This window comes from Suricata suricatta, chromosome 16, assembly GCF_006229205.1.
Source record: "Suricata suricatta isolate VVHF042 chromosome 16, meerkat_22Aug2017_6uvM2_HiC, whole genome shotgun sequence".
In the NCBI taxonomy this organism is placed as follows: Eukaryota; Metazoa; Chordata; class Mammalia; order Carnivora; family Herpestidae; genus Suricata; species Suricata suricatta.
This window is the reverse complement of record NC_043715.1, coordinates 17,139,172-17,157,894: the sequence shown is the minus strand read 5'-3', so window position 1 is coordinate 17,157,894 and position 18,723 is coordinate 17,139,172. Positions and strand designations below refer to the sequence as shown.

At 51.6% G+C, this 18,723-nt stretch overlaps 2 protein-coding genes across 6 annotated transcripts in view; both read left to right on the top strand.

Moving 5' to 3' along the window:
* Positions 1 to 2,047: 2,047 nt before the first annotated feature.
* On the top strand, positions 2,048 to 14,198 carry PLA2G15 (phospholipase A2 group XV). 3 transcript variants are annotated; one of them, XM_029925593.1, is made up of 6 exons: positions 2,048 to 2,251; positions 5,072 to 5,228; positions 9,429 to 9,547; positions 9,789 to 9,887; positions 10,412 to 10,511; positions 12,267 to 12,460. In XM_029925593.1, exons 1-6 carry the CDS (start codon positions 2,137 to 2,139, stop codon positions 12,373 to 12,375), a joined length of 699 nt encoding a protein of 232 aa, XP_029781453.1. In that variant the 5' UTR covers positions 2,048 to 2,136; the 3' UTR covers positions 12,376 to 12,460. The 3 variants fall into 3 exon arrangements, with proteins under 3 accessions (XP_029781453.1, XP_029781451.1, XP_029781452.1); XM_029925591.1 differs by having other exon boundaries at positions 2,050 to 2,305; positions 10,287 to 10,511; positions 12,267 to 14,198; XM_029925592.1 differs by having other exon boundaries at positions 2,051 to 2,251; positions 10,287 to 10,511; positions 12,267 to 14,198.
* A 1,961-nt stretch (positions 14,199 to 16,159) lies between these two features.
* The window catches only part of SLC7A6 (solute carrier family 7 member 6), a 36,053-nt gene continuing 33,489 nt past the window's right edge, over positions 16,160 to 18,723 (top strand). Inside the window, exon 1 of one of the 3 annotated variants that reach the window (XM_029925154.1) lies at positions 16,160 to 16,235. The gene's annotated coding sequence lies outside the window, so the exon portion shown is untranslated. Of the gene's footprint in view, positions 16,236 to 16,476; positions 16,981 to 18,723 lie in introns of those variants that run through there. The other 2 variants (XM_029925156.1, XM_029925155.1) reach the window with 2 other exon arrangements.

Sequence of the window (18,723 nt, the reverse complement as noted above, 5' to 3'; positions counted from 1 at the left end):
AGTGATGGGCCTGATTTAATGTTTAATGGTGCCAACCTGACACAGGGAGAACAATCCATAGGAGTAAGGGCATAAGTTGGGACATCAGCAAGGAGGCTCTTGGGGGATGAAAGTTTGGCGTTGGGCAAGTAGAGCTGGCAAGACTCGGTGACCACCTGGTTGTGGGTCTGAGAATCAGAGAAGTATCCAGAGTCCAGGATGAACCCAGGTCTGCAGCCAGGGGCTTCATGTGAATGACAGGGTCATTGTGAGGTAGGGGGCTCTTACCTTACCTTCTGACTCCTCTCCACAGTGCCAGCACAGCTCTCCCCGATGGCCATGGTTCCTATCATCTGCAAGGCCTGTGGTACTGGGGCATCAGGGAACTGCTCCAGAGGACAGGGCCACCCTTGAAGGGCACATGGTCACCTGAGGCTGCTGAGTTGACAAGACATTCAGACTGACCAAAGTCCAAGGCAGCCCAAGCCATCCTGAGGCCTACCCTCCCTTCACTTAACTCTTGGCTGTGGACTCCTGCCTTTCCCTAGTACTGACAAAATGATCTCTATGGTCTCCCACTGTGGGCCTGCAATAGATTGGTCCTTGGCAACCACTCTTCTGGGGACTAGGATGGAGGGAGGCAGGAGTTTGGGGTCCTTTCCAGGGCCTGAGGTGGAAGATAGTTGGACCTTAAAAGAGTAAAGTACTCTGGGGGCACCTGGGTGGATTGAGCATGCAACTTTGGCTTAGGTTATGATTTTGCAGTTTATGAGTTCAAGCCCCACATCAGCCTCCCTGGTATCAGTCCAGAGCCTGCTTCAGATCCTCTGTTCTCCTTTTCCTCTCTCTCTCCAACCTGTGCAATCTCTCTCTCAAAAATAAATAAAAAATAAAAAGAGTAAGGTACTCCAACCACCAATGTTATAAGAACACAGAGGGGCAGGCCAAAATGGTGAGTACTAGCAGCGCTGGGAAAGACTAGAAAGGGTCAGCCGTTGACCAAGAGGAAGGAAGGAAGGAAGGAATGGGCGGGCTAGAGGTCTTGAGACCAGTCAGGGGATAATCAGGGTGTTGTCTAGCCCTGAGGAGGAGGTGTGTGGAGGATCAAGACTTCCAGTTTCCCTATCCTAGGGTGTTGGTCTCCCTATCCTAGGATGACCCACAGTGCTGGCCATATTGCCAGCCGTCCAATCTACCCACTCTGTACGCCTCTTATTCCTCTAGCAGGGAGTCTGTGTCGTCTCTGGATCTCCAGTTTGCCTGGCATGGGAGTGGTAGGTGGATTCTGACGTCCCTGCCCTATTCTGCTGGGGAATTTGCTGATGGGCCATGGAGCAGTGTTGAGGTTCAAACGCACTTTCAACTGGGCGCGAGTACTGCTCAGTCTGGTGTCGTGGCTCGATACTGCGTGCAACTAAAACAGGCGAGGAGCCCTCTCAGAAGCGAAACACACTGACCTAGCCTTTACCTGTCCCTCCTCTACTACTAAATCCGGGACAGATGCAAGGGGTCCCTGAACCCGTTGCCTGAACCCACGTGACATCGGAACAGGGTGTGAAGAATCGGTGGAGGGTTTGTACAAAGGTCCTGGTCAGCTCCCGGTCCCCTAAGGCCAAGAACTTTGGACACTCACTTCTCCCTTCTTCCCCTTACTCTGACCACAGTTTCTCAGCAGCGGCGAGCACTGGACCTTCAATCCTCGCCCGGCCCAGCCCGTTCCAGATTCCAGGGACGCACCAGGAATCGGGGTGAGGGCTGCGCAGAATGGATTTGGATGCCCAAAGCTGTGCTGCGTGAGGCGGGCCTCCAGTCGTGGGTCCGTTTGCTCGTGCGTCCGGCAAGCCGGGTCCGACTGGTCGGGGACCGAGAGCAGAGAAGCCAGTCTGAGCTCGGATCGATCGATGCGCTCGGCGCGCATCGCGGTCCAAGAAGCTGGCTGGGGATCCGCAGGGGCGAGGCTGCGAGCTCCAAATGGGAGGGACTTGCCTAGCGGCGAATTCCTATTGGTAGGCTGTTTAGGGAAGGTGGATTCTGATTGGTCCGGCGGCTGTGGTCGCCCGCGGGCGGTGGGGTTAAGCGCGTCGCCGCCACCCCGGCCTAGGCACGAGCCCAGAGCGCTGTATTCGCACCTCGGACCTGTGGCGGCCGTGGCACGCAATGGGGTTTCGCCTCTGTCCCTACTCTGCGGCGCTGCTCCATGGTGGCTTCCTGTTCCTTCTGCTGCTCGTAGACCCGGCGCTCCCGGTCGGACGTCCCCCTCCGGTGGTGCTGGGTGAGGCGCGCGTCCAGTCGTGGGTCCGTTTGCTCGTGCGTCCGGCAGAACGGGGTGAGGGAGAGGCTGTCCTCCTGATCTGCGTGGGGCGCAGTAGCATAGGACTGTCTTGTCACCTGGGTTGGTCCGTCCACCTCTCGCCATGCTCTCTGCGCGGGTGTGGTCAACCTCTGCTCACCTTCCCCTGTAGAACATGGGGTAAATGGGAGGGCTGCCGTGCAGTTGTCCATCGGTACTGCTGTCTACGTCAGTTCCAAGCTTTGCCTCGCTTTTTGCCCATTTTTTAGCTGGAGAGACTGAGATCCTTTATCCCCACTCCTGGGGGTCGGCGGGGGACAGTGTGTTCTCGGAGTTGGTCCTCAGGGCCCTCATTGTTGATTTGGCATGGCTAGGAAGCGGTCTCTCTCGACTCTTCCAACCCCTTATGTTTCAGGAGGCATTATTGAAAGAAAGCTTTTTGGGGAAAGAATGGCTCTCATAGCCTTCCACCAAGACTCTTCCCTCCCCAAACTTATCAAATGAGTGCCATTGACCTGATGGAGGAGGCCTAAGGGAGTCTGTGGGTGGCTAAAGACAGAGGTAAAGGTTGGGACAATGGCTATGAACAGATATGTCGGGGAACATCTTAACCTTGCCAGACCAGTTTGGACGAGGCTATGTTGGGTGGAGATGACCTTCCCTGCCGACCCCTTGGCCCCAGCCCCTGTGAATATACAGGAACCACAGTGTTTCCTCCTGGGTGTGGGCAGAGATGAGACTTCTCTGTCTTGGGGGCCTTGCATGCCTCATTCAAGCCCTGAGTTGGTGGCCAGCTAAGAATCCTAAGGGCAGAGACATGCTGAGGTATACGTCACATACTGAGTCTGCTGCAGCATGACCCCCATGTTCTTTCTGATGGGAGTATTTTAATGGGGATGGTGCAGATCACGGAAGGGTAGGGTTGGCTGGCAGTATGGTCCCTGGGGGTCCTCACCAGGTGCTCTAAGCCAGGAAATGCTTCAGGGGGATGCTGGGCTCAGGTTCACCATGGAATTTGGGCAGGCTTGGCCCTGAGTTTCCTAAGTTTACAGAGATTCCTAGAGATGAGGTCTGTGTTGGGCAACCACAAAGAGTCCATCGATCCAGTTAGGGAAGGTTTCCTGGAGTATGTAGCTAGAGATGAGGCCAGTAGAGAGTTCCAGGCAGAGGAAACAACATATCAGAGGGAGGGAGGTAAGCAATCCAAGATATCTGAAATGGAGTTGGGGGAGGAGTGGATTGTGCTGAGCTTGTGACTGGTTGGCTCATCTAGATTTTATCGTGTAGGCACACAAGAAGCCATGGGTAGGCCAATGGAGTTCTGAGTATGAAGGGTATGCCATTGGGAAATGTGTGGTCCCTGATGGGGTCCCTGATGTGTGGCAGCCTTTTTGCTTGGATTAGTGCAAACTGCACTCATTAATTCATTCAGTTCAGTTCTTGCTTATCCTAGGCCACAGCAGAGGAACCTTATCCTACACCAAGAGTCACAGAATTCGAATCTGCCCGCCTTCTCAGAGAGCGCAGCTGTTGGCATTAATCCTGGGAAACCCATGGTGGGCTGTGGAGGAGTTGTTCCTGGACACAGAGCAGGGACCATCAGAGGATCAGCATCCAAGGGTTACCAGCTTCTATGAGTAAGACCCAAATTGGTGGTAGAGGAGGCAGAGACCAAAGAAGTGATACAGAAGAAGACCTTGGGCAGGTGGAGGACAGTAGGAAGCCATTTCTACCCCAGCCTCAGTCTTCTCATCTGTAAAATGAGCATAGTAAGGATGTTCTCTCCCAATGTTATTTGAGGTGAAAGGTACATGGATGTCTTTTGTCCTAGTTTTAAGCAGAAAAGGGGCTTAGGAAATGACCACTGCTATTTTTAGAGGCCACATAGCCTGTCCAGGACAAAGAGCATTCAGGCATAGCAAATCTGGTGACTTCCTCTTTTAGCCATTTCCTCTTTGGTGGAGACAGTGACCCAAGGTCTCTGAACTGTCATGCTGAGGACTCCCCATTTCTGCATCTATGTTGTTAAGGGAGGTGAAGGCAGGTGCTACGCCTGCCTCTCATGGTTGTCCTGAGGACACTGTGAGATGATGCAAAAGGAGGCATGGCCTGTGCAGGGCTGGGTTTATAGAGCCCAAAGAATGCCCAGGAGAACCAAGAGCTGATGGTTCACTCAGTGATCATGGATCCTAAACGGTGATGTGCTTGGAAGATGTAAAGAACATGCCGGTAGAAGCCCTGAAAGGTCAATGGGAACAATATTCTGGGAAGAGCCTTGAATGTTGGGTGGTGAAGCCATGGGGATGGGTTTGAGTGTCACAAGGGCCCGAGGGCTCTGTGTATGTAGACCAACTAGACTGGCTTGGGCTGAGAGAAGTTATCCTTGGGCCTTGTCACACCCACCCCTACCTGGCTGTGGCTAGACTGGTGTGTTATTTCAGGGTAGCCGTCTCTGACACAGGGTCCAGGTGTGCTGAGAGCCTAGGGCCCTTCAGATCATCTGCCCTCTGGAAGATTACTGGGCTCTCAAGAGGCTGGCAGGTACCAGTATGAACTTCTCTCAACTGTGTTTCTGTTCATTGCCCACCCCCCTTTCACAAGCCTGTCCTGGAGTGCCTTCTCTGGATTCAGTTTTGGCTACGTAAGTGGCCCAGTGCTTTGTCCTGTTTCCCACTCTTCCGAGTAAACAAGGCCCTACACTGTAGCCTGGGATGGCTATCGTCGAAGGCCTTTGGGTTCAAGCCTCAAGGATCTCCAGCCTGCCAGGTCCAGGCCCTGACGAGTGTTCTGTGCCCCCTGCAGTGCCTGGTGATTTGGGCAACCAGCTGGAGGCAAAGCTGGACAAGCCAACGGTTGTCCACTACCTCTGCTCCAAGAAGACGGACAGCTACTTCACCCTCTGGCTGAACCTCGAGCTGCTGCTGCCTGTCATCATCGACTGCTGGATCGACAACATCAGGTGGGGACTGGGGCACAGACAGTGCTGCTCACCGAGCCTAAGGAAATTTCTAGAACCTATTTCTGTTTCATCCCCACTTCAACAAACCCTGGGATCACTGACCTCTTGCCCTTCTCATTTCCTCAATCTAGTCAACACCACCTCTGCACTCTCGGAGACAGAACTTTCTTCCTCCCTTTCTTGTAGCTCTTGCCTCTACTCTCTCTAGTCCCTAGGTTATGCCTTGTGCTTTATACCCTATGCATGGATTCTTCTTTTTTTATTTTTTGAAGATTTTATTTTTGTTTATTTAATTTACTTATTTTTTAATTTACATCCAAGTTAGCATATATTGCACCAATGATTTCAGGAGTAGTTTCCTTAATGCCCCTTGCCCATTTAGCCCATGCCCCCCTCCACAACCCCTTCAGCAACCCTCTGTTTGTTATTTAAGAGTCTCTTATGTTTTGTCCTCCTCCTGTTTTTTTTTAATATTATTATTTTTTAATGTTTAGTTCTTTTTGAGAGGGAGAGAGAGACAGAGCACGAGCAGGGGAGGGGCAGAGAGAGAGAGAGAGACACAGAATCAGAAGCAGGCTCCAGGTTCCATGCTGTCAGCACAGAGCCCGACACGGGGCTCAAACTCACAAGCTGTGAGATTATGACCTGAGCTGAAGTCAGACTCTTAGCCAACTGAGCCACCCAGGCGCCCCTCCTCCTCCCTGTTTTTATATTATTTTTGCTTCCCCTTTCTTATGTTCGTCTGTTTTGTATCTTAAATTCCTCATATGAGTAAAGCCATATGATACTTGTCTTTCTCTGACTGACTAATTTCGCTTAGCGTGATACCCTCTAGTTCCATCCACGTAGTTGCAAATGGCAAGATTTTATTCTTTTTGATTTCTGAGTAATACTCCATTGTGTGTGTGTGTGTGTGTGTGTGTGTGTGTGTGTGTGTACACACCACATTTTCTTTATCCATTCATTTGTCAGTGGACATTTGGGCTCTTTCCATACTTTGGCTATTGTCAATAGCGCTGCTATAAACATTGGGGTGCATGTGCCCCTTTGAAACAGCACACCTGAATCCCCCTAGTAGTGCAATTGCTGGGTCATAGGGTAGTTCTATCTTTAATTTTTTGAGGAAACTCCATACTGTTTCCAGAGTGGCTGCACCAGTTTGCATTCCCACCAGCAGTGCTAAAGAGTTCCTCTTTCTCCGCATCCTCGCCAACATCTGTTGTTGCCTCAGTTGTTAATGTTAGCCATTCTGACAGGTGTGAGGTGGTAGCTCATCGTGGTTTTGATTTGTATTTCCCTGATGATGAGTGATGTTGTGCATTTTTTCATGTGTCTGTCAGCCACCTGGATGTCTTCTTTGTAGAAGTGTCTATTCATGTCTTTTGCCCATTTCTTCATTGGATTATTTGTTTTTTGAGTGTTGAGTTTGATAAGTTCTTTATAGATTTTAGATACTAACCCTTTATCTGATATGTCATTTGCAAATATCTTCTCCCATTCTGTTGGTTGCCTTTTAGCTTTGCTGATTATTTCCTTCGCTGTGCAGAGCTTTTTATTGTGATGAGGTCCTAATACGTCATTTTTGCTTTTGCTTCCGTTCCCTCTGGAGATGTGTTGAGTAAGAAGTTGCTGCGGCCGAGATCAAAGAGGTTTTCTCCTTTGGATTTTGATGGCTTCCTGTCTTACATTTAGGCCTTTCATCCATTTTGAGTTTATTTTTGTGTATGGTGTAAGAAAGTGGTCCAGGTTCATTTTTCTGCATGTCACTGCCCAGTTTTCCCAGCACCATTTGCTGAAGAGTTATTCCATTGGATTTTCTTTCCTGCTTTGTCAAAGATTAGTTGGTCAGAAGGTTTTATTGTTAACTAATCTCTACATCCAACGTGGGGCTCGAACTCACAACCTTGATATGAGAGTCACATGCTCTACCAACTGAGCCAGCCAGGCATCCCCTTATGTGTGGATTCTATGCTTCAGCTCCTATTCATAGCCTCCACCTCTTCCCTTGCCTATGAGTTGACCACTGGCCCCTCAGCTTTTTGTTCCTCCTGGGATATACCATGTCTTCATGTCTTTATACATGCAGTTCTTTCAGCCTGGAATCTAGCTCTATATCCTTTGCCTGATAAATCCCCTCCCATTCACACTTTTTTTTTTTAATGTTTATTTATTTTTAAGAGAGAGAAGAGAGTGAGCAGGGGAGGGGCAGAGAGAGAGAGGGAGAGAGAGACAGAGACAGAGGACCTAAGCAAACTCTGCAGTGTTAGCGCAGACCCCAGTGTGGGGCTCGAACTCACAAACTGTGAAACTGTGAGATCATGACCTGAGCTGAAGTCAGACGTTTCACTGATTGAGCCATCCAGGCACCCTGCCATTTACCCTTTAAAACCTGAGCCTGGTCCCTCTGTAAATTTTCCCCTGCCACTCCCCCAGAGCTCTTAACCTTTCCTTCTTCCATGCCACATGTCTGTTCCCTTATATCTTTATCAGTTGCCAAACTTTGTTTCCGAGGATGTTTCCCCGATAATAAGATGATGCTGTGCTGGGAATTACCACTTGTTGAATACAGGCAGTCTCTGTTACATACTTTCTTTCACTTAGTCTTACAGCAACCCTATGAAACAGGTACTGTTTTCAACCTTGTTTACAGTTGAGGAAACCTGGAAGCTCAAAAAGGTTACAGAGTTGCCTAGGGTCACTCAGCTAATAAGTGGCAGAACCAAGATTTGAAACCGGAATGATGTGACCCTGAGCTAAGACTGAGCCTCCTGAAGGCAGAGGTTATTACTTCTTTTATCTTTATAGCAGTAGAACCAAGAACAAATTGGTGCTCAGTAAATGTTTGAATTGAATGGAGCCTCACAAGTTTTTTTTTTTTTTTTCTGGAGATATATTAGCTAGTTCTTCAGGTGTCTTCTCTTCCCTTTCCCTGTTGTTTATGCTGCTTTGTTGATTCTTTCCTCTTTTGTATGTGATCAGGGTTATTTCTGGGTGTTACTCTGCAATTCTATTTTTACACCAGAGACGTGGTCTCAGGTACTGCCAATTGGAGGTGCAGGCTGATACTGAGATGGCTTGTCCGCCTTCATTGGACATCTGACTTGTTTAGACTTTCATCTGGCACTTAGCTGCTGTGTCCTTGTAGAAAGTTTTCTACACTTTACTGAGTGGCCATTGAGATGATCTACAGATTGCTTTAGAGAAAGTGGGTCCCCTGTACCTATTATTTGGGTCAGTATTGGGTATCTTGGTCAGTTTTCTGTGGCTGATCTTATGGGATTTAGGACTCAGGACCACCAAGGACTACAGGTCTGGCCTGTGTTTTCTTGGGCACATTTGCCTCCTTGGTATCAAGGAGGCCAGAACCAAGTTCCTGGCGTAGTGCAAAGCTTTCCTTCTGTCTGCCGCCAGGCTGTCCCATCATTTCCCAGGCCTGGCCTACCCACCCACACACAGCCACGGTGTTCAGGCCCTAAGATGGTGGTTTCTCTGTTTGGTTCTGTTGTATGCTGCACTTACCAGCTCCTTTGCCCTGTGATGTGTTGTGGTGGGTGGTGGGAGCTAAATCTACGGAGACGGGGAATGGGAGTGTGCAGGATTAGGCTACGGGCCTTTTGGGTCAAGCATGATGTTGATGGCAGAGCCAGGCCTGGCACTTCCCTTCTCCAACCAAATCCAAGACCTATGTTCTGAGGTGGATGACATTGAGGAGAAGAAAATACTGCCTTACAGGGGCCCTGGGTTTAATCTTTGGAATGAGTCTTGTAGGGGGTTCTCATTTGGACTTGGTTACTCTGATTTGTGCTTTTATAAAGTTTGTTACTTTTGGGGCGCCTGGGTAGCTCAGTCAGTTAAGCGTCCGGCTTTGGCTCAGGTCATGATCTCATGGTTTGTGGGTTCGAGCCTTGCGTCAGGCTCTGTGCTGACAGCTAGCTCAGAGCCTGGAGTCTGCTTCGGATTCCCTTTCTCTCTGACCCTCCCCTGCTCCAGCTGTCTCTCTCTGTCTCTCAAAAATAAATAAAAAACATTAAAAAAATAAAAAATAATAAAGTTTGCTACTTTTTAGTCGCCCCTCTACTTCGTACCAGACGTGAGAATAGTAAGGGAGCATGACTTAGGACACAGTGCAGTATTAGGACACGCCATGTTCAGTGTCATCTCTGGGTCACCAGCTCAATATCCGCACCCTCATCCTGACAGGCTGGTTTACAACAGAACATCCCGGGCCACCCAGTTCCCAGATGGTGTGGATGTGCGTGTCCCTGGCTTTGGGAAGACTTTCTCACTGGAGTTCCTAGATCCCAGCAGGAGCAGTGTGGGTATGTAGCCCTTCCTCGTGCCATCCAGGGAATGGGGCTGGAGGTGTTTCTAGAGTGGGAGGAATGCTGTTAGTTTGAAATGGTCGCCTGTAAGCTGTCTCTAATCAGTGTAGGCACGGAGCTCTATGGTACTTCTTCAGGGATCTTCCCATAGCAGATGTCACAGTCTCTTTGTTGGGTGTGGTGTGGGTGGCTGGCACTGGCTGTCCTTGCTGCAATCCCCATACATTTCTGTCTGCAGGTTCCTATTTCCATACCATGGTAGAGAGCCTTGTGGGCTGGGGCTATACACGGGATGAGGATGTCCGGGGGGCCCCCTATGACTGGCGCCGAGCCCCAAGTAAGTGGTCACTCTTGTTTCCTCCCTGAGGTCTTGGGAGGTGGGGACGAGGAGGTCACAGCCACCAGGGGCCCTGGGCTCTCCCCTGCCCCCAGGTCCCCTGGCGTCTAGCCTAGCAATCACAGCTACCACCCCTGGTCAATCTGTCCTGTCCTTCCCCATCCCTCACCCTAGGATTTCTGGGCCTCTGAGCCCTGGGGAGAGATAATGAGCGTGTGAAGGGGGAAAGGAGCTCCTACGTTTCCTCCCTTCCTAGAAAAGGAGAGGAAACCAAACCACTTGCAGTTGGATTTTAGCATTTTCCGCACCCTCCTAGTCCTGGACCTGGCCTGAAAAACATTCACTGGTTCAGGCCCCAGGACCCTTCCTTCCTGACCACCGCCTGGCTCTGGCCTACAGATGAAAACGGGCCCTACTTCCTGGCCCTCCGGGAGATGATCGAGGAGATGCATCAGCTGTATGGGGGCCCTGTGGTGCTGGTTGCCCACAGCATGGGCAACATGTACACCCTCTACTTTCTGCAGCGGCAGCCACAGGCCTGGAAGAACAAGTATATCCGTGCCTTTGTGGCACTGGGTGCGCCCTGGGGGGGCGTGGCCAAGACTTTGCGTGTCCTGGCCTCAGGTAAGACCCTGCCTGACCCAGTGTGGGGGGCTGATGTCAGGGACAGTGCCCTCTCTTTCCTTCTACAGTGTCCTCCTGTGCCACCCTCATATCTCTTCTCCAGAGTGGTATGCTTTTCCAAACATTTCCTTTTCCAAAAGAGCATCTATCACTAATTAATTTCATCTCTCTAGGTGATGGCTCTTGTTGTCTGTGTAAGTTTTTTTACAGCATGTACATGGAGTGTCACAGCTGTTGGTCGCTCAGGTACTTGCTTGTGCACACGTGTATACACGTACACTATGCTCTGGCCTGGCTGGCCTAACTTGGTTTGATCCAAAGTTCTTTGGGGGAGCCTTCTCCCTTTCTCTTACCCTCCTCTTTCCTTCTTCATGCCCACCTTTGCCCCAGGAAAGGAAGGTTGGATTCCAGTTCCCTGTTTAGGAGTTATACAGTGCGGAGCCTTTGTGGGTAACGTAGGGAGGAAGCAGGTGCAGATTTCTTTGGGCCTGCTTGCTTGGCAGTTGGCAAAGCCACTCCCCTCCCTGTTCCCCCTCAATTCACCTGCCTTTTCAGGGCTGTCAGAGCCTGCCAGCTGTAGCCATGGGGCTTTCCTCTCTCTGCTAGGACTAGGGATGATGGCGTGGCCTCTCACTTTAGGAGCCATGAGCCACTATGTCAAGCGTCTGAGGAACTTTCTTCCTCATGTCATCAGCATTGCCTGACCTACTTCCTGGACAACTGATGGTTGCGATCAGGTCAGACCCAGTGCCTCTCCCGGAAGTGACCCTGGATTGGCTGGACAGCAAGTTCGGATATTGCGAGGACTCATGACAACCACCTACTCTGTCCAGCCTGGACTTAGAAGGACAGATGTGGGCATGCCTAAGTTTGAGGCAGGGAGCCGTGGTGAAGTTCAGGTCCCAGCCTTTCAGAGCTTCTCTGAGAGCCCCCTTAGATCTCTGCCACAGATTCTGGGAAACTGTTCTGTCAGGTCCTGACAGTCTGGGTCAGGGGTAGGGTTGGGGGGCTGGGGTGGTAGTCATGGACCCCTAGCTAGAGGCTTTCCTTTCCTCAGGGGTCCTATAGCCAGACCTCACAAGGCAGAGCCGAAGGCCTGTTGGTCATTCAGGAGGTGGGTTGATGGGTGGCCATGGGTCCTGGATAGGTCAGAGGGCCCTTGTTTCCAAATTCCAGCTCATTCCTCAGAGGCCTCCCTGGCTGTGGTGTTGGCATTCCTGTGTGGGAAGGACGCTCACTTTGCTCGCGGCCTCCCCTCCTGCCCCCTCTCCTACAGGCCTGGCTGTCCAGGTCAGTGACAGGCAGGTGAGTGGGATACGACCAGGGCTGTCTGGCTGCAGGTCTGAGCCCAGGAAAAGAAAAACGTTTTCATAACTCAGTGTAAGAAAAGAGAAAGATGAATGTGTCCCTGGGCTGACATCCTGCTGAGTCACCTTCCACAAGGTCAGTGCCCACAAGCCTGGTAACAAATGCTCAGAGGAGGGTACTGTTTACGCAATGAATCACCTTGTGACTATGTGCTGCCTAAACTTCTGGTAAGGAAATGCAGAAGGAAAGAAACAGGTCATGGTTCTGTGCTTCCCCAGATGGAGGAAAATAAAGGGAACCATGGGGGAGTTGTAATGAGAACGGCAGTGTAGACATGCTGGAGTGCTGACTGGGCTCCTCACTGGGGTCCAGCAGGGGGCCTCATGGGGACCGTGCTGCCTGGCCAGCTTGTCTTGAGCACAGACCGAGAAAGCCCTCTTCCTGCAGGAGACAACAATCGGATCCCAGTCATTGGGCCCCTGAAGATCCGGGAGCAGCAGCGGTCTGCCGTCTCCACCAGCTGGCTGCTGCCCTACAGCTATACGTGGTCCCCTGAGAAGGTCTTCGTGCGCACACCCACAACCAACTACACGCTGCGGGACTACCGCCAGTTCTTCCAGGACATTGGCTTCAAAGACGGATGGCTCATGCGGCAGGACACGGAAGGGCTGGTCGAAGTCACGGTGCCGCCTGGCGTGCCACTGCACTGCCTCTATGGCACTGGTGTCCCCACGCCAGACTCCTTCTATTATGAGAGCTTCCCAGACCGCGATCCCAAAATCTGCTTTGGTGATGGTGACGGCACAGTGAACTTGCAGAGCGCCCTGCAGTGCCAGGCCTGGCGCAGCCACCAAGAGCACCCAGTGTCACTGCAGGCGCTGCCAGGCAGCGAGCACATTGAGATGCTGGCCAACGCCACCACCCTGGCCTATCTGAAACGTGTGCTCCTTGGGCCCTGATTCCTATGCCAGGCAGGGAGGGCTGTGGCATGGCGTGGCCACACCTGCTTCTCTTGGCTACCGTGGCCCATGAGTTTTGCGGTTTGTGACTGTCTAAGGCCCTCAGTCTTGGGTTGTGAAATATCTGCCGTTGGGAAGTGCTGTTTCTTATCCTTTCTCTGTGGGTGTGAGGAAAGAAGAAATAGTGGACTCACTCGATGGATCCTTGCTGGCAAGAATGCTGCTGCTGACAGAATTGCTGTGACCTCAGGACTGGCTCCGTAGGTGGACTGGCTGGCGCCTGGCCTCAATCCTGGACTGAGGGGCCATTTGTTCCTCGTACCCCTGTGGCCTTCTCACGCTTCCCCACCAGGCCCTGGCCCCTCAGCCTTCATGTGGGGGATATTACTGAGGTGTGGTTCCTGTCCCGAAAGGTCCCAGGGATGGACTCCTGGTCCCAGGGGTCATCCTTCCCACACACTGGCTACAGGTAGGCTTGCTAGTGGCTGTGGGTGGCTGGAGCTGCTGGTTCCTTGTGGCTCAGTTACTCAGCAGCTTGACTATGGCTTTCTGGAGGCAGTCTGGTTCCTCCTGCAGGCAGGGGCGAGTTGTGTTCTCCATGGTTCCCAGGTCCTGGGGCATTCACTCCTACCTCCCTTACCTCCAAGAACAGCCTAGCTCAGGATTGGGCAGCATATGGCCCTCTAGTTCTTGGGGGCTGTGTTCCAGGAGCCTTGACTCCCGTGGTTGGGCTGTTAACCACAGTATTGATACTGGCTCCCTTCCCTCTGGGAATGTGGTTCAAGATGAGAGCAGGGCCCAGTGCCATGGCCTTTTAGGTTCTCATGAAGAAAGAGAACCCAAGGAAGCAGCTAAGGCTGCTCAGGGCTACCCTGAGCTGCCCTCTTGCTAACCCCACCACCACATTGCCACCCTGCCCTAGGGTTTTTCTAGCACCCATGTGGGCTGGCACAGAGCTGAGACGTGGAGGGGACTCTTGCCCAATTTGCCCAGCACCTACCCTCACCAGGCAGCTCAATGGTGGTTTTTCTGCAGAGACCAACCTAGAAGCTTGAGTGGGCCCCTGAGAGAGCCAGGTGCTTGGGGCTCCTCCTGGTAGTTTTCTTTCTATTCCAGAGGTGCTGCATGGGCCTCCCTAATGTAGCAGGGATGGAGAATCTGGATCTGCCTTGGTGGCAGTGATCTCCAAGTGGTCGATGGCTACAGGCCAAGACTTGAGTCTAACCCCTAGGCCCCAGAGCCACAGTCAGGCTGGACTGTGCTGATCTCCCACAAGATTTCTGTGGAGCTGGATTTTTTTGTATTATGAACATACCCAGCATCTCTCTCCTTTTACTCCTGAGTGGTGTGCTCCATATGGGGCTCTGAGCAGGCTGTACCTTGATTCTGGCAATAAAAATATTCTGGATGCTGTAAAGTACCCTGGCTTAGAATCTGTTTGGAGCCTGAGAAGAGGGAGGTAGTGGAGGGGTGAAGAGGCTAGAGAGGCAGGTAATCAGGGGCTAGACCTTTCCTGGGCCTTGATGGGTTCTCAATGCAAAAGTATGGCTCCTGTGCACTGATTTGGGCTCTATCCTCCTGCTTCCTCTCCTGGAATCTACTTCCCCTCCTCGGACTAATAACCAGGACCTGAAACGTCCCCATTGGAATTCTTCTCCTGCCCACCCTTTACTCCTGCTTGGTCTGTAAATCCCACATGCTGCCCCACAGCTCAGGGCTAAAGACAGTCACCCTGACTGGACTCTCCTTGCTAGCGTTTTTGTCCTCTCTCAGCTTTCAGGTCTCAGCATCTTTTGACCCTAGAATCCTTTTTAGGACACCACCCTTTTTCTTTGTTTCTTCAGTTTGTCCAGTCGGGGGAGTGGGGTGGTGGGAGTCCCAGTTCTTGCCCTCTCCATAGGCTCCAGTACACCCTGGGCCACTAGAGGGCACTCTGAACCCTCTCACAGCACTATTTATCGGCATAACCTGGAAGAAATGTGGTCCAGAGATGGGGAGGATGGATTCCTAGGGGATACACAGGTCCAGCTGCAATTGCTGGCCTTGGTAGAAGGATGACAACACAAAAGGTTCTTCTCTCCAGGTCCTGCCCAGCCTGACTCCCAGTTCTGACCTGACACCCACCCTCCCATGCTACTCCTTGTGGTGGCCTTACCTCCTCACGCCTGACCTGTTTCAGCCCCACTGCCACCTTCCATTTCACAGCTGCAGAGAGAAGGCATAGAGTCAGAGCAGGCTATAGCCCACCCAACTGGTGTGCAAATTTGAGTTCTACCAACTCCAGGCTACATATGAAGTCTCCTAACTTCCCTGAGCCTCAGCTTGCTTATCTGCAGAATGGGGCTGAATGAGTGTACCCTTCAGGGTGGTCCTGAGGAACATTGATGGTGCTGGAGAACATCCAATTCGGGGTTTGGTGCATAATGGGCTTTCAGCTGGTGGGATGTTGTAACTGGGTGTGAGCAAAGCCAGAGGTCTGGATGCTGGCAGGTCATGTATGTGGCAGTTGCAAGGATAAATGGACTGGCTGCCACTGAGTGACACACATGAGCAGAACTCTGCCTGGCTAGAGAGGCAGAAGGAATGGATCCAGGGGACAAAGGGTCAGATTCTAAAGACTCCAAATATGCACATACTCTCATTCACACTGAAGGACGGTACTCCAAGCAGAGAGCACAAGGGTTATGGTTTAGGTTGTGGACAGGAAGCTAAGGGGGAAGGCTCAGCTCTCCAAGAGGTCAGAGAGACCATAGAAGAGCCCCCGAGCTACCAGAAGAAAAGGACCTCTAGAAGGAGATGGTAGAGAAGCTGCCAGAGGTAGAGGAAGAGGACAGGAGGGTGCAGCTCCCCCAAGACGGGGTCAGTAGGGTCAGACAAGATGAGAATCAAAAAATGTCCTCCAGCCTGAGCCCCAGGGAGGCCGGGGATTGGCTACAGAAGCCCCGCAGCATCCGTGGGTCTATGGAGGCCTCAATGGACGCCAGCTGGACTGAGCTCTGAGTGTGGGAGGAAACGTCCTGGGTCTGTGTCTTCCTAGGATGCACAGAGGAGGGGGTGGTTGAGAACGGGGTATGGAGGCTGTCTAGAGCTCCTTGTGTAAGCTGTATGACCAACAGCCATAATGGAATGGGTTGCAGGGCCATTTAGAGCAAGGGTGGCTGGGCCTAGGTCATGGCCCGCCTGGGGACTGGCCGCCAAATACAAGCAGACGCCGGGACTGCACGCCCGCCCGAGCAGGGCTGGCTGATCCCCCAGGCCGCCGCGACCCCCCGCCCGGAGGCCCAGAAGCGCCGCCACCCGCCGACTCCGCGCAGAACTAGCCGTCCTGTCCCGACGCGGCGCGCGCTGTCGCGATCCGGCGGCGCGTGACGTGACGGGGGCGGGGCCTCAGCGGCCCGGGAGGCCGTGGCGGTCGAGCTGCTGAGCATCCTGCTGGCGCTTGGCTACCTACCGCGAGGTAACGGGCCGCGGGCGGGCGCGAGAGGGGAGTGGGGCCAGGGCCGGGGCCGGGCCGGGGGCCTAGTCCTGGAGGCCGAACTTTCCGCGCCGCCGCCGCCTCCTTAGCCGCCGCAGCCGCAGCGTGCGGAATTCGGGCCCGCCAACCCGCGCGGGGCGGGCGGGCGACACGTGAGAGACGCCGCGCTGAGAGCGTGCCAGACGGTGACGCTGTGCGTGTAAGAGGGACCGCGAGCGTGAGGGTGGCTCCTGGTGTGTGGGGGACCCTGAGTGTACGACTGAGCGTGTCAGAAAGACTGTGTGAGTGTGGGTGTGTGAGCGACCTCCCTGAGTCTGAGGGTGACTCTGTGAGTGTGCAAGAAAGACCTTGAGTGAGAAGATGACGCCGAGAGTGTGTGTGAGATGATGCTGACCGTATGGGAGAGTCCTTGATGTGAAGGAGACTCTGGGTGCGCGTGAGACACACGCAGACCCCCTAGACTAGCAGGAGACTGCGTGTGTGAAACCCAGAGCCTGGGGGTGAGTTCTCTGAGCGTGTGAGAGCTTGCGTGTGAGGGTGTCTCCCGGAGTGTGCGAGAGACTGAGAGGGAGACCGTGGCGATAGAGGCCCTGAGTGTGACACCGTGTGAAGCACCGAGAGGTGGTCCAGGGTGACCGTGACGGGAAGAGAGCGAGCCTGTGCCCTGAGAAACTCAGCAAGTGAGAAAGACCGCGTGCAAGACTGCGGATGCCCTGCAGGGTCAGAGGTTGGGATGCCGCGAGATTGTCTAGGGCCGGGGCTTGCCAGCCAGGGAACCGTGTGCTCCTGCTATGATGGCTCCTCCTGTCTTGTGTCCTGTCACCTAGTTTGATCATCTCATGTTGTAAATGGAAGGAGATCTTTGTAAAACATTCTGAGAATTCTTCACTAAGCACTAAGCAAACAGTGGGTACCGCGTTGTGTAATGGTCGTATAAATAGGAATCAATATTTAACAGATGTTTTTGAGTACCTCTTGTGTGCACTGGGCTGTGGGCTTGGTGACACAGTTCAAAAGAATTCAGTCTCTGCCCTTGATGGGGGAAAAAAGCACTGCCAGCGAATCTAGCATCATGTTAGCAGAATGCTCAGCCATCTGGTGCTTCGCTGAGAGCTGCTCCCTGATTTGAAGATCTGGGGGGAGCAGACTTCTGAAAGTCTGTGAGTGCTTCCTGAGCTCATTTTGGTCCCTCTTTGCTTGCTGTGAAGCCCTTAGGAGGAAGCTGTCCACGCTGCCTGTTTTGCTAAGGTGCTGTTGTGCACTCATGGCTTTAGCTTCCCAACTTTGGTCTCAGACTGTCATTCGAACTTTTATATTTGATTTCCCTTTCCTGACAATTATGTGGAAAACCACAAACCCCGTTTTTTTCCTGTCTTCCTTCTCCTCTCTCTGGCTGCGGACATTTTTTTTTTTTTTTTTGCAGAGCAGAAATAAATACCAGTTAGGTGACATCTCCTTGGCACTTCTTAGTACAGGAAATTTCCTGACCTCTGTCTTGTGGCTTCCTGCTGTAGTCTCCAGGATATGGATACGTTTCTATAAAAGCGACGCAAACAGTGCTCACGGGACCCGGGACTTGGGGAGCAGCAGCAGTCTGGATACGCATGATTTGAGACCCGGGCCAGTTCTCTGACCCATGTGTGGGCTGGTTGCTTCAGTTACACTCCACTGTGAGTGTGATGGAACTTCTCAGGAATTGAATGCTGCCCCTGCCAGGCATATAAAACGTAAATTTTACAAAGGGAGATATCCAGCTGCTTATTAGGTTCATTTTTTGATAAGCTGCCTCTCACTCTTTGTTTCAGAGGTTAAATGGCCAAGACAGACAAGTGGAATTTGGCCTTAATGTGCAGACTCCATTTTCTTCTCAATACCTGACCTTTCATAATGAGGCAGCTTATGGAAGTATGATGTTTGTTTATTTCCCCATAGGTGAATATTGTTGCTCTGTTCTCTGTTAACTTTCTTGGCTCTTTGAGATTTGTAAAAAATTTCAGTTATTTTTGCACAGTATGAACAGGATACTAGTAATGAGAATGGCTCATATATAATTTAAAAATTATGTAACACTATATTATGTAAATTGCATATATTAAATTGTATATTTTTAAAGAGTAATTGTAAATAAGTAAAGATACTTGCAATGAGGTTGTTAAAAAGAAACTGAAAACCAAAGCCATAGAAAGGAATAGATATCACATACTGTTGAAAGTGAGGGTATCTATTCATCGTGATTGGGAACTGAATTTGATCTTGTGTTTACTATTTTCTTAGGTAAAAAGATAAATATAGAATCACGTCACTTTCTTATTTTATAGGAATGTGTGTGTGTGTGTATATATATATATATATAGTTAAGCATTAAGAAAATTAATGCATACTAATTATGGAAAATATATAAAACTCAGAGACGTATAGAAAAGAGCCCTCTTGGGGCACCTGGGTGGCTCATTCGGTTGAGCCTCTGGCT